The sequence below is a fragment of the Caenorhabditis elegans genome, chromosome III (genome assembly GCF_000002985.6).
Source record: "Caenorhabditis elegans chromosome III".
Taxonomy (NCBI): domain Eukaryota; kingdom Metazoa; phylum Nematoda; class Chromadorea; order Rhabditida; family Rhabditidae; genus Caenorhabditis; species Caenorhabditis elegans.
The window spans coordinates 2,842,028-2,855,822 of record NC_003281.10 but is presented as its reverse complement, the minus strand read 5'-3'; the positions used below and the strand labels follow the sequence as shown (position 1 = coordinate 2,855,822).

The following is a 13,795-nucleotide window of genomic DNA, read 5'->3' as shown; positions in this document are numbered from 1 at the left end:
TCTGTTCAAATATGATGTAAGATTTTTTACATAAAATTTTTTAGATGTGTTTCTTTCAACTAAAAATTATCCACCTGTACTGTTAGTGGTGTTTTCTCAATAATACGATTCTTTTCTTTTCTTTACATATTTCACGTTTCAATGCATACGTAATAAATTCACCTTGAGGCTCTAGGCTTGAGCATACTGGCCTCATGGGGCGTGTGGATTGCCAACGTTACGTTTTTGCCAAACCGCCGGCCGCATTTGATACGACGGAAATAATAATTACGCACAGTGTGGCACTATTAATGCAGTCATGCCCATTTCATAGTTTCTTATCGGAATAATAATACTTTCTCTCTTCGCTTTGTTTGTCCTATAAATCTTACTGCAGTGTGTTAACAAATTTTCTGTTTCAGTTATGACCTCTTCCTTTGCCAACCACCCAACAATTCCCTTGCTGAATGTGACTCCAGATGCAACGTTCACACTTTGTACAAAGGAGGTTGCTCTTCGAGATTATGCTGAAACATTTATTATCAAAATTATCGAAAATTACGAGAATGAGGTCAGTTTTCAACTTTTTTCGGCAATTTTCCAATTTTCAGTACAAAGTTTTCACTGCACTTGGAATTTCCCACGGTAAAAGTATATTCGATGAAATACAAAACTTTTTTTTTCTCAACCTGAATATTGAAATTAGTGAGTTATAGTATTTAGGAATTATAAAATTTCATAAAACGATTTTATTCAGAAACTTTGTTCCTGGAAGATTACCCTTCTTTCAGTATGGTATTAGCAGCGGTGTATTGTAGGAAAAAGGCGCTAAACATTGAAATAAGAAAAAACATGCAATGTATAGTGGTAAAGTAAGTTTATTTTAGTTCCATAGATGTTTATGTATACGCAAACAAGCTTCATAAAAAGGTGTCATATATTTTATGGTAGCTTACCGTTTCAAATATCCCTGTAGGCCTACATATACAGAGAACAATACGAGCAATGTTGAGCTCTCTTACGAACTGGTTTTACGCAGTAGACAGCACTGATTCTATTTTTGAATGATTCAGGCCAAACCAAGTATGTTTATTGGAAGAATGCCAGCATCCACTTCACACTATTATGGTCATGTGTTACGCAGCCCATTATATGAGGAAATTTTCGGGCAAAAACTATTCAGTGCAAATTTTGAGGCAAAATGACTACATTCAACTCAAAGAGTAAGAATTCTAGTCTGCATCCGAACACTTCAATTGTAAATTTGCAGAGAACTTGAACAACTTGCGTGTAAGGTAATAACTCACCTTCAATTGAATGGGGAACAGGGACCACGTCAAGCAATAGAAGCATTGCAAGCTGACTACACATCCTCGTTTTCGCAATCAAGAAAAGATAGTTCGAAGTCTTACCGTGATTATATAATTGAAAAGTCTCAACGAAGTCTGGAAATCATGGCGATTGCCTACAAAGCAAAAGCAATGGTAAAAATTACTTTTATACATAGAAACTTAAAGATGGACTACACTATGTGTGGGAATTGCTTTAAAACATGCCTATGGGGCCATAAAGACCAAAATATCATGCTTAAAAAATTCAAAAAAATTCTAGATTTTATAAGATTTTTTGAAAAGTTGAAAAATCTCAGTTTTCCCTTAATTCCTATTTGAATTACCGCCAATTCGATGGAACGTGCTTGCATTATTTTTATCTATTTTTCAGTTTATTCTCATTACTTGACAGATTTTCTTAATTTTTTGGGGGGTTTTTAATTGGAAAACAAAAGAAATAAACAAGAAAAATGCAAAATGTTTGTTAAAAAGTAACTGAAAATGCCTGAAACTAAAAATACTAATTTCAGGCTCGTCGTTCTCGGAGCGAATAATTACAGAGTTTTCCGCATTTTCAGTTACTTTTCAATAAACCTTTTGCATTTTTCTTGTTTATTTCTTTCATTGTCCGATTAAAAAACCCCAAGAAATGAATAAAATCTGTGAAAAAATGAGCATAAACTAAAAAAATGGATGAAAATAATGCAAGCGCGATTCATCGAATTGGTAATTCCAATAAGAATTAGGGGAAAACTGAGATTTTTCCAATGTTCAATAGATCATATAAAATCTTGAAAATGTTTTGAGTTTTTTATCATGCTGTTCGGCCGGTTTGACCCCATAGGCGTGTTTCAAAGCAATTTCCCCACAGAGTGTAGTCCACATTTAATGAAATTGTATTTTTTTTCAATCAGCCACACACTGGTGCGCGGCAATTTTTCAATCTCAGAATTTGTCGGAAACTCTGTTCCCTCGTCAGAATTCGAAACAACTTATACCAATTCAGAAATTTCTATCACAAGGATCGTGTACGATTTTCCTTCAAAGTCGAAATACTGTAGCAGCCAGGATGAAACATGTAATCCATCTGGTAAGTCTGCCTAAAATATTAAAAGCAATAACCGATTTAGCCAAATTTGCCGATTAGCCGAAACAGCCGTCAACCGTGAATTTTTTTTTCGTCAACCGGAATATTTCGAATTGATTAAATTAAAAATATAAACTGAAACAGATGCACAATTGTTGAATTAGCCGAAATTTTTGAAACTCGGCTATAGGCTATAGCCGAGTTAACCGTTAGATGCCTAGTGTGGCAACCAGCCGAAAAACCCCAATATTTCGGCTGGCGGCTGGCGGCGATCCCTGGCATTGCCCACCTCTGCGTAATACATGTAATTTATGACGATTATTTCAGATTTTTCGGCTTATCTACATTATACTGTTTGCCTATATGCTTTGCTCTGGTCCATTTTACGATAATTACGAGAAAAGGGATGAATACAATTTCTTGCAGTATTTCTCGTTTTCATACGTTCTTACAGTGTTCTTTGTGCAGGTGTCGATGGCCTTTGTTAATTTCATGGACATTTCTGTATGTTGGGCATTTTCAGCTTGTTCTACATGTCTACAAAAAAACTGTCAAAACTTTTTATTTATTTTCTGCCAAGACGGCTTTTCAAAATTATAGAAAAATTGTCACTTTGGAATAATTTGGAAAAAAAAAGCTGTAATGAACAGTAGAGAAAACTAGGCCAACACCTTTCTCCCCAGTGATGCGGTTATGTAGCAAGAGTCATTGTATTCAGATTTCACTATCAACCCGTTTTGTTGGCTTCTGGTGGTTTTTCAAAAAGCACCCAATAACGTTTTTGCGAGTTTTTTTCGTGGGAGCCGTTTTGATATTAGAAGTGATCCAAGAAGCTTCCCATATTTCTTAGAGCAAAATCCCAAAAAAAATTCGTATATACTTGGTTCTTTTGTTCCAATCAGTCTGGAGATTCTCTATTGTGTACTGTTTATAACTGCAACAGTCTCAACGCTGCGGTCTTTGGAATTCATCAAATCACTCGGATTTTTTGTTCACATTTTGAAAAAAATGGTGAGTACATTTATTGATCGCGACACCGCGCCGCTCACACGTGGAAGCTTTAGTTCCCGGTATTAAATTCGAAGAAAAATTATATACATTTCTGAGCCGAGCACAGCTGTACATTGAAAAAACATTGAAAAAAAATGACATTTTTCAATGAAAAATACGACTTCTTGACATTTTTACCAGTTTTAAAATGTTCCGTCAAAAATTAATATTTAAATTTAAAAGATGTTTTTGCAAAATAATTCAATTTCTGTTTTTGTACCTACTATTTTTCTGCTATTTCCAACTGATCTGTTCCAGATGAAAACTGTTGGAATGTTTGTCTTTATATTCTGCACATTTTGGTTCGTTCTTGCGGTCGTTCATGTCAGTATTTCAAGTATGTTGCTTTCACAAAATGTTCTCACAAACATATAAGAGAGTACAAAGAAGATTACAGGATCGATGTTCTCATCCGATAACACTTTCTTGTACATTCTTGGATCTCAAGGAAAATTCGAAATTTTTGGAGAGGTACAAGATGATGACCGACTTGGCAATCTGCCGAACTGCAACGGCTATAATCGCACCATTTCTGATATTGTTAAGATGGATTATGCTGAGGCTAGCTGCTTAATTCGCAGTTCAATCATGCCGTTCCTGGTGTTTGGCTACATTTTCATATCCGGAATTCTTCTAGTCAACCTTTTAACTGCTCAACTCACGTCAGTTTTGTGTTACAGAAACGTTTATCTGAAAGTACGTCTGATTGCAGCAAAGAATATGAAAAAGAGTATGAGAACAATAGTTATTACAACGGATACTTGAAATATGGTCAGCTAATGAGGTGGGCATTTTTTTATATTATAAATCGTTTGTTCCCCAGATTTATAATTTTTCTTTTATACATTTTTTAATGAATGTTATCAGACATTCTTTTAAACTCCGCGGCAATATTTTTGAATCAACAGTTGAATTTCCGGCTTTAGGCAATGACTTTTTAAAGGAAACTACCTACAAAAAAAATACATTTTTTTAGGCAATAACATTTTCAAATTGTAAGCCTAAAGAGGAAAAATGTATATCACGTTTAATTTAATTGGAGGAATTAATGAACATTATTTTCATTTGAAAATGAGGGCATATAATACACAAGTACCGTAAATTCTATAAAATTAAAGATAATTAAAGTTCTGAATGAACTTCAAAGCTTATACAGTTCCGGTCAACTTTTCGAAAACAACTCTTGCTTTCTTCTTTTCTCTGATGAATAGGTTGATTAATTAAATTGAACGATTAACTTAAAGTTTATGCCGTTCACAAGTAATAAAACCAATATAACGTTTCAGAATCGATTCGAAGTTTGTTTTGCCAGCGCCGTTTTCGTTTATTTTTTTGATTTTTTTCTTATTATATCTGGTACAAGCTGCTCTCTCACCCTGATAGTGTCCAGCTCTCACACATTTGTCAATCGCAGGATCTTTGAAGCTATGGTCATTACTGGTTGTTGTATGTGCATTATTGGTTTGCCAGTTATCATCTTTTGCGTGGTGATTCATAGAAAAAATGCTATTCGCAACAAGAGTTTCCTTTTTGCCATGACTACCAGTGGCTGCGGCTTAATACTTATTGGATTGAGCGACCATGATGTCATTTTTGGAAACATCTTGATTTTCTTGGGTCATGTCTCTTTGGGGGTCGTTATAATAAATATCCCTTATAAAGAAAAAAAAATATCTACGTTGTTCTGGAATGTCACCGAAAAGTTAGAAGGATATCCTCGGGGAGCGGTTAGATCAAATAGTCTTACATCTGGGAGAACAAATTGTTTCTACTTTGCCGAAGTTGAAATCCGGAAATTTTTAAAAAAGTACAAAATCGATGCGCATGAGAATCGAATGGCCAATGCGGAGTGCGCAATTTCAACTATTCAACAATTATTCTTGGAAAACAAAACTGAAGAATCGCGTTCAAGAGCTTTGTCTCGGCTGGGGCATAGAGTTGGAGGATCCCGAATAGAGCAATCAGAAGATTTTTTGAAGACAGTCGAGAACTTGATAGCCAGATACAAAGGAAACATTGTCGATTCCACGTTTTTCACAAATCTCAATAATTACGTAACTACATTTTTGATTAATGGTATGGAGGAGAAGCAGGATTCTGATCAATCTAGTATCAAGAGACCATCACATGAAAACATTCACGAGGAGCAAAAGGTAGAAAAAGAAATGATCCGTTATAAAAATGCCCAAAAAATACGAGTGGAACTGTAGTGAGTTCACCTTTTACAATAATAATGTCATACAATCTTAAAAGTAAAAAAAACCCGAGACAATAATAATTTCAAGAATATGGCTCATAAACTGCGCTGTGTAGGCTAATTGTGTGTGGGCTAATTGTGAGAAAAAGCTCAAAGAATAAATTGACGCTGTAACATCAAAAATCAAAAAAAAATTGAAAAAATCAAGATTCTTCAAATATAGTTTTAGAAAAACCGGAAAATAAAAATTTACGTGAAGTTTAAAAACAACCGAAGTAGTTAAAATTATTTTTTTTTTTAAATCATTGTTCAATAATATTCCATCAATTTTGAATAAAATTATCAACTTGCGAAAAGAGAATGAACCCAGAATCATATACATAAAATACTTTTGAGACACAATTAGCGACTTTGGTAGCTTTACCAAGGCGACGTTGACAAAAATGAACTCCTTTCAACATTTCTGGAGTAAGTTTATAATTTTTTCAATTTTTGAATAACATGTTTATAATTACACCTAAAGTCGATTGAGTAGTGTTGAACATTGTAAAAAACCAAATTAAAAATGCATCAATCTCATTTCATAGCCATGTAAGCTGTAGGAAGCTTATGCCACCCATATTTTAGTTTATTCCGACAGATCGACATAAAGGGGCCATTTAGAAGTTGGACTTTTAGTCTGCACGCGCGCAGTTTTTGAGCTATGTTTTCAGATTCCGTAGGTTTTTTAAATTTAAAATCAAATGACATCAGAAGTAAAGTCTCAACTCCCAAAATTAGATGATTCCAATATTTTTGAAACAAGTTTCTAACAAATATTTAGTGGTTTTAAAACGAAAAATATATGTACTTTCGAAAAAGGTATGAAATGATTTTTTCGCTATAGGAAACACATGTAGTGAAACTGACCAAGTATAACATTTTTATCTTGATTTCGATGATAATTAATTAGATGTTTGATTACAGATTCACTCTACGGCAAAAAATCCGCTTCTGACAACAAAGGCGACTGAAGTCGAGTCAACCAAAGAGTCTATTAAAGTGGAAGAAATTGATGAAGTGCGAGAATCTCTCAAGGCAATAAACCCAACACAGGCACCATCAGACGGCTGAAATGTTATTCTTGCAAATTATTCGGTTTTCTATTGTTCCCTTAAATTTAAAGTTATTGTTTGTTTGTTTTACTTTTTAATTATAAAAGTAGTTATTAGACTTGAAATTCAGTAGGACTCTAATAAGGGACGCTTCTCTCGTCTCCATGATTTTTATAACAAAACACTAGTAGTTGAAACATTATGTCATTTTAAAAGCGAGATTCTTTTAAACAGATTTTTTTAATTGAAATTTTTGAACAAAATCCAATATATTTGCGGTTTTCGTATTTATCGATCAGAAAAGGTATTTAAAAACAGTGTGAAAAACAAAAACACAACGAAGATCCCGAGAATTTCAGGAAAACAGGAAACACTCGGCAAACAGCGAACGCCAGTTTTTGTTCAATCTTTTTTTGAAAAAAAAAACCAAGAGTGCCAAAAAAGTGTCCAAATTAGGCAATTCTGCAATTTTCCGTCGGAGTGTACACTTGAATATTATTTTCAAGAAAATCCGAATTTATTCATTTCGTTTCAATAAAAAGCCACAAAAGTTGGAAGAAGAATAAGCAGAAGATAGTTATTAGTGGCAGAAGTTGAGAGTTCTCCCACATCTCTAGAATTCGACTGCACAGCTGGAGCAGTAGTCGGTGGCTTCACTGTAGTCGTTGTAGTGGTCGTTGGAGCACCGTCTGCACAGAGACCATTGTCAGCGTGACGATCAGCATCGCACGCTGAGCCAGCTTCTCCATTGGTTTGCTTATTCCACCACAAGTCAGCCGATTCGGGCCTGAATTATACGAAATTAGCTAAATTCCAACGAGAAAAAAATGTGTTAAAACTGAGTATTTAATATGGATTTATGTTTGTCAATGGAGCGCGAAAAATGCAATAGATGACCAGAGCCCCGTGCCCACGGGGAGTCAGAAAGTCCCATTTCGCTTTGATCTACGAAAAATGCGGCAGGTGAGACGCAGACATCTCAACTGATGACGTCACAATTTTTCTGGGAAAAAATTCCCGCATTTTTTGAAGATCAAACCGCAATGAGACTGCCTGACACCACATGCGTGCCCCTCTAGTCTTCTACCTTTTGAAAGGCTAATTTAAATTTGAATCCCCGCGCAAAAATTCATTGTTTTTTGCTAGGAACACTATAAATAACAGCTCAATTAGCCATTTTAAACGTTAAACATTTTTAAAAAAGTCCAAAATCAATAATTTGAGCCGAAACGTTGTTTGATCTCCAGAACGCGCGAACTTTTTGATACTTACAACGGATAGAGGTTACAAATCAACTTGTAATCCGCACAATCATCTCCAGCGCCCTCTTCCTTGCATTCATATTTGCATTTGATAGTTTTTTGTCCGGGATTCAGAATTCGTTGTCCATAACAATACGGGTCATTCTCGCAAAGCTTTGTATTTCCTTGTGTTGCCTTATCAATTATTTTTTCCGCTCGATTCTCATATATCTTCAGAATTTCATCGAACGTGGGGATCTTACTATTAATAGAATAATCTGATTTATCGCCAGCTCCAACAGTCTGAAATATAGATTGTCGTTAGTTTAATAAAAACTACAAACTACAAACTACAAACTACAAACTACAAACTACAAACGCCACAACAGAGATGGTCGCCGATTTCCTGGAACAATATTTTTCCGGAAACTTGGAAATATACTACGAAATTCTGCAAATTCAGAACGAACAGAATTTGTAGTTTGTATTTTGTATTTTGTAGCCTGATACAAAAACTAAAACTCACCAACTCACCAATTCATTCATATTCGCAATTTTCATCTTCTTCGCAACCTCCCGACGATACTCATTCAATTTCTCAACAAACTTCTTCTCTTCTTCCTCGAATTCCGCTGGCGACAGGGTTACTGTACCCGATGTCTGAGTAGTCGATGTATCCTCATCTGCCACTTCAAGAGCTCCTTCTGTAGCCGTGGAGCCATCTTCTTGAGCATGAGACGTCGCGAAGAGCACGAACAACACGAGCAAATGAACCGTCCTCATTTCTTCGATATCGATTTTTCAAAAACTGATTTTAAACGGAATTATGGAAATCTTTGCCATTATTTATTTGGATTTTTATAAGGGAGGCGGTCACGTTGTTATATAATGGAAAATCGTGATTAAAATTACGTAACAAAATTGGAAAAATCGGCAAAATGCCGGAATTGAAAATTTCCGGCAATTTTCCAGAATTGAAATTTCTTGCAAAGCGGCAAATTTCCGGCAAATCGCCAAATTCCCGATATGAAAAATTTCTGGCAAATTGGCAAAATCCAGAATTGAAAATTTCTGGACAATCGGCAAATCGACGGAATTGAAAATTTCCGGCAAATCGGCAAATTGCCAGAATTGAAATTTCTGGCAAATCGGCGAATTGCCGAAATTGAAAATTTCCGGCAAATCGGCAAATTGCCAGAATTGAAATTCCCAGCTAATTGGCAAATTGCCAGAATTGAAATTTCTGGCAAAGTGGCACAATTCCAGAATTGAAATTTCTTGCAAAGCGGCAAATTTCCGGCAAATCGCCAAATTCCCGATATGAAAAATTTCTGGCAAATTGGCAAAATCCAGAATTGAAAATTTCTGGACAATCGGCAAATCGACGGAATTGAAAATTTCCGGCAAATCGGCAAATTGCCAGAATTGAAATTTCTGGCAAATCGGCGAATTGCCGAAATTGGAAATTTCCGGCAAGTCGGCAAATTGCCAGAATTGAAATTCCCAGCTAATTGGCAAATTGCCAGAATTGAAATTTCTGGCAAAGTGGCAAAATTCCGGAATTGAAATTTCTGGCAAATCGGCAAATTGTCAGAATTGAAATTTCTTGCAAATCGGCAAATTGCCGGAATTGAAAATTTTTGGCAAATTGGCAAATTGCCAGAATTGAAATTTCTGGCACATCGGCAAATTTCCGGAATTGAAAATTTTTGGCAAGTCGGCAAATTGCCAGAATCGAAATTCCCGGCTAATCGACAAATTTCCGGAAATGAAATTTCCGGCAAATCGGCAAATTGCCAAAATTGAAGTTTCTGGCAAATCGGCAAATTTCCGGCAAATCGCCAATTTGCCGTAATGAAAAATTTCTGGAAAATTGGTAAATTGCCAGAATTGAAATTTCTTGCAAATCGCCAAATTGCCAAAATTGAAGTTTCTGGCAAATCGGCAAATTTCCGGCAAATCGCCAATTTGCCGTAATGAAAAATTTCTGGAAAATTGGCAAATTGCCAGAATTGAAATTTCTTGCAAATCGCCAAATTGCCAAAATTGAAGTTTCTGGCAAATCGGCAAATTTCCGGCAAATCGCCAATTTGCCGTAATGAAAAATTTCTGGAAAATTGGCAAATTGCCAGAATTGAAATTTCTTGCAAATCGCCAAATTGCCAAAATTGAAGTTTCTGGCAAATCGGCAAATTGCCAGAATTGAAATTTCCGGCAAATTGGCAAATTTCCGGCAAATTGCCAGAATTGAAAATTTCCGGTAAATCGGCAAACCGGCAAATTGCCGATTCTCCGAATTTGCCGGAAAAACTGTAGTTGCCAAAAAATATCGGCAAATTTTGGTTTTGCACATTTTTTCGGAAATTTCAGAATTTCAATTTTAATCGGCAAAATTGTACGCATCCTAAGAATCTTCCTACATCTATTTTGCAAATTCTATGAAAATATCTTTAAAAAACCATGAAAAAAGTTTCAAAAAGGCACAGTTTTAAGTGTTTCCGTCTTATAAAAAATCCCTTTAAACATTTCCGGTAAACTGCGAACCGGCAAATTGCCGGAATCGAAAATTTTCGGCAAATTGGCAAACCGGCAAAATTTTGTAATTATTTGCACAATTATGTATATTGTTTCATACCTTTTGATGATGTCGTAATTTTTTTTTCACGATAGAAATTGTCGTTTAAAAATGAATAAATACTGCTCAGAGGTCTGAACTGTTGTACTAATTGTGAATGTGCTATATATTCATTCATTAAACAGTTGTGAATAATTAATATCCCATAAGCCAATTGAAGAAACCATTGGACTTCTTTGCAACCTCCGACTCCTCGAACTCGGGTTTCGAAGTTGTAGCTGGTTGCAGAGCCAACGGAAGCACACAATAAGAGGCGTCCAAGCTTGTCGATGTTATAACAATCTGTCCACCAGTTTTCATCTTGCCCAACGCGTTATTAATCACTCTAGCAGAACTTCCACTTGTGAGTGGCGTTTTAAAACCATCCGAATTCAAAAAATAGAACTCAACGTTTGAAGACGCCAGACAGTTTAGATTCAGTTCAGGAGCCCCACTGGTTTGGTTAACTTGGTAATATCCAGTTAGATTATAGATACAGTTAGAGTTGGCTGGAACAACTGAGGAGTTTGTATTGTTGGAGTTGTAGCCAGGGGAGTACCAAACTCCTCTATTATTTGTGCCAATGGTGAAGTTAGTTCCAGCGGCTGAGCAGGCAACTGAAAAAATCCAGAGTAAAAAAAAACGAAGCGGATGGTTCTAAAATCTAAAAAAAAAGCTAACCTTGCTGGCACTGAGTGTATCCGTCCATATCTCCCGGGCAATTTGTGCAGTATGGTCTGTTGAGACTATCCAATTGGCATGGCCCGCTTCCTGTGCAATTAAATGCCAAACATGGATTTGGAGTAGTTGTTGGTGGTGGAGCAGTTGAGGTGGCTGCAAGTTAAGATTACTTTGCTTGATTCAGGGGTGGGCGCCAATTGCCGTTCGGAAAATCGAAAAATTGCCGGTTTGCCGAGTTGCCGGCAATTTGCCGATTTGCCGATTTGCCGGTTGGCCGGAAATTTTCAATTCCGGCACTTTGCCGATTTTCCAGAAATTTTCAATTCTGGCAATTGCCGATTTGCCAGAAATTTTCAATTCTGGCAATTGCCGATTTGCCAGAAATTTTCAATTCCGGCAACTTGCCGATTTGCCAGAAGTTTTCAATTCCGGCAATTTCCCGATTTGCCAGAAATTTTCAATTCTGGCAATTGCCGATTTGCCAGAAAGTTTCAATTCCGGAAATTGCCGATTTGCCAAAAATTTCAATTCTGACAATTTGCCGATTTTCCAGAAATTTTCAATTCTGGCAATTGCCGATTTGCCAGAAATTTTCAATTCCGGAATTTTGCCGATGTGCCGGAAATTTTCACTTTCGGCAATTTGCCGATTTGCAAGAAATTTCAATTCCGGCAATTGCCGATTTGCCGGTTTGCTGGAAATTTTTTTTTGCCGATTAAAATTGAAATTATGACATTTCCAAAAAAAATGTGCAAAACCAAAATTTCCGTTTTCCGGAAACTTCGGCAAATTGACAATTTGCCAAAAATTTTTAATTCCGGCAATTTGCCGATTTACCGATTTTCCTGAAAATTTTGGATTATTTCGAAAGTTTTCCGCTTGTTTTTTGTATAAATTTTCTTTAAAATTTTTCAGAATGAGTTTTTTCTCAAAACTTTCAAAAAATTTGCCGAAAAGACAGGGACAAAAATACAACCGTTGAAAATATTTTTTTAAAAAATGATATTTTTGTAGTAATCTAGACTATCGTTTCAAAGCTTTCATCCCTGTTAGGTGTTCTTGGCCTCCTTTCATTGCAACTTACTTGGTGGTGCTGGAGTTGTCGCTGAAAAAAATCACAATTACTAGAAAAAACCTCCACTGTTTCAGAACTCACGCTTCAAACATCTCTGATATAGACAATTGCCCTGCGCCGAGTTCACCTGACCGATAAACTTCTCCACAAACGTCAGAGTAGTCTGCGCGTCATTTTGCTGATTTGTGATCACTATGATATTATTTTGAATCGCGTTCAAATTTTTTTGAATACTATCCAGTAGGGCTTGAAGATCCTTAATCTTTTGAACTGCCTCATCATTGGCCTCCTTCACAGCCTTATCCTTATCACTGGCCTGACCTTGAAGACCTGAGAATTGGGTGCGCTCTGTGGCGACAGCAGATTGATCAGTGGCGAGAAGGACTTGGTTGTTGCCAGGAGCATTGAAAGTGTAGGTGCAAGAAGCATCCACGCATACCGGAGAGGAGAACTCTGAAAATTTGTGAATAGGTGTAAACGCCTACTTGCCTGCCTTCAAGGCGGCCTACATGCCATTCTATGTACTGCTAAAGTTGTCTTTGCATTTCACGTGGGCACTCGGTGTCTGATAGTCTTTCTACCTACGCGTGCCTTCCCGTCTTCTGCGCTGTTTAACCTACCTACGACTGCCTACCAGGCAGCCTACGACTGCCTACCAAGCTACCTACAGTGGATCTCGTGCCTACTTCACATAGCTATCTAATACAACTCACGCAAAAGACTGTACGTCACATTTGGAAGCGGTGCTGGTGTAGTTGGTCCAGCTGATACAGTAGACCCTCCAGAGGTCACTGGAGCCGCCGAAGAGCTTGATGGCTCGGCAGTGGTTGCTCCGGACGATGGGGATACTGTAGATACGGGTGCTCCAGAGGATGCGGCTGCTTGAGTAGTGGCAGATGGGTCAACGGAAGTTGGAGAAGCTGGAGCCTGGGATGGTGCTGCTGATGAGGAAGCGTCTGTTGAGGGAGAAGCTGCGACGGTTGTTGCTACCGATGAAGAATTTGAGGCTCCCGGGTCTCCATTGCCACTAACCAATGTGGCTAATCTGAAAAAAATTTGGAAAAATTATTGTTTCGAGAAAAATCAATACCTTTTCCAAGAAAATTAATAATTTTGGAAGAAAAATCGTCAATTTCTTGGAAAAATCAATATTTTCCATTTTAAAAAGTCGGCTAAAAATTTGAAAAAACTCGATGCTTCTTCTAAAAAACCCCAGTTTCTGGAAAAAATACGAAAAAAATCAAACAATTTTGCCCAAAACTTACAGTAACCCAACACATAACGCCAAAAACCGGAATTTCATTTCTAGCGACAAGAAGCCTGTGTAGAAACAGAAGTGATACTGCCGAAAATTTAGAAATTTGCCTTATCAGCTTAAAAAGGGCGTCGAATTGAATGATTTATGTTTGCTCCCCATCCAAAAATGTACTACCGTCATAATGCACA

The 13,795-nt window shown here is 36.7% G+C and overlaps 2 protein-coding genes, 1 non-coding gene and 1 pseudogene across 4 annotated transcripts; 1 reads left to right on the top strand and 3 right to left on the bottom strand.

The window, feature by feature from the left end:
• The first annotated feature begins 403 nt into the window (after positions 1-403).
• Positions 404-6,757, top strand: trpl-1 (annotated as a pseudogene). The gene is made up of 12 exons: positions 404-550; positions 591-684; positions 737-851; positions 1,053-1,202; positions 1,250-1,463; positions 2,725-2,865; positions 3,250-3,408; positions 3,706-3,784; positions 3,845-4,109; positions 4,160-4,231; positions 4,734-5,600; positions 6,611-6,757. Coding segments are annotated over exons 1-12 (2,450 nt in total).
• Positions 2,475-2,495, bottom strand: 21ur-14267. Its single transcript, NR_052153.1, has one exon.
• A 483-nt stretch (positions 6,758-7,240) lies between the features above and the next one.
• H34I24.1 (Conserved secreted protein) lies at positions 7,241-8,776 on the bottom strand. The gene is made up of 3 exons (NM_065228.3): positions 8,514-8,776; positions 8,011-8,282; positions 7,241-7,525 (listed from the first exon to the last, which is right to left on the bottom strand). Exons 1-3 carry the CDS (start codon positions 8,760-8,762, stop codon positions 7,270-7,272), a joined length of 777 nt encoding a protein of 258 aa, NP_497629.1. The 5' UTR covers positions 8,763-8,776; the 3' UTR covers positions 7,241-7,269.
• Positions 8,777-10,625: 1,849 nt separating this feature from the next.
• H34I24.2 (CUB domain-containing protein) lies at positions 10,626-13,779 on the bottom strand. Its single transcript, NM_065227.6, has 6 exons — positions 13,615-13,779; positions 13,063-13,394; positions 12,431-12,802; positions 12,359-12,379; positions 11,275-11,427; positions 10,626-11,210 (listed from the first exon to the last, which is right to left on the bottom strand). Exons 1-6 carry the CDS (start codon positions 13,650-13,652, stop codon positions 10,750-10,752), a joined length of 1,377 nt encoding a protein of 458 aa, NP_497628.1. The 5' UTR covers positions 13,653-13,779; the 3' UTR covers positions 10,626-10,749.
• Between the last annotated feature and the right edge of the window lie 16 nt (positions 13,780-13,795).

Bases quoted from the DNA above. Each gene is read 5' to 3' on its own strand.
- H34I24.1 (NM_065228.3), bottom strand. From the start codon at position 8,762: ATGAGGACGGTTCATTTGCTCGTGTTGTTCGTGCTCTTCGCGACGTCT. The intron at 8,283-8,513 runs GTGAGTTGGTGA...TCTATATTTCAG, and splicing joins TTGCGAATATGAATGAATTG to ACTGTTGGAGCTGGCGATAA. The intron at 7,526-8,010 runs GTAAGTATCAAA...CGTATAATTCAG, and splicing joins ATTTGTAACCTCTATCCGTT to GCCCGAATCGGCTGACTTGT.
- H34I24.2 (NM_065227.6), bottom strand. From the start codon at position 13,652: ATGAAATTCCGGTTTTTGGCGTTATGTGTTGGGTTACT. The intron at 13,395-13,614 runs GTAAGTTTTGGG...AATTTTTTTCAG, and splicing joins GCGTTATGTGTTGGGTTACT to ATTAGCCACATTGGTTAGTG. The intron at 12,380-12,430 runs GTGAGTTCTGAA...GATTTTTTTCAG, and splicing joins ATATCAGAGATGTTTGAAGC to CGACAACTCCAGCACCACCA.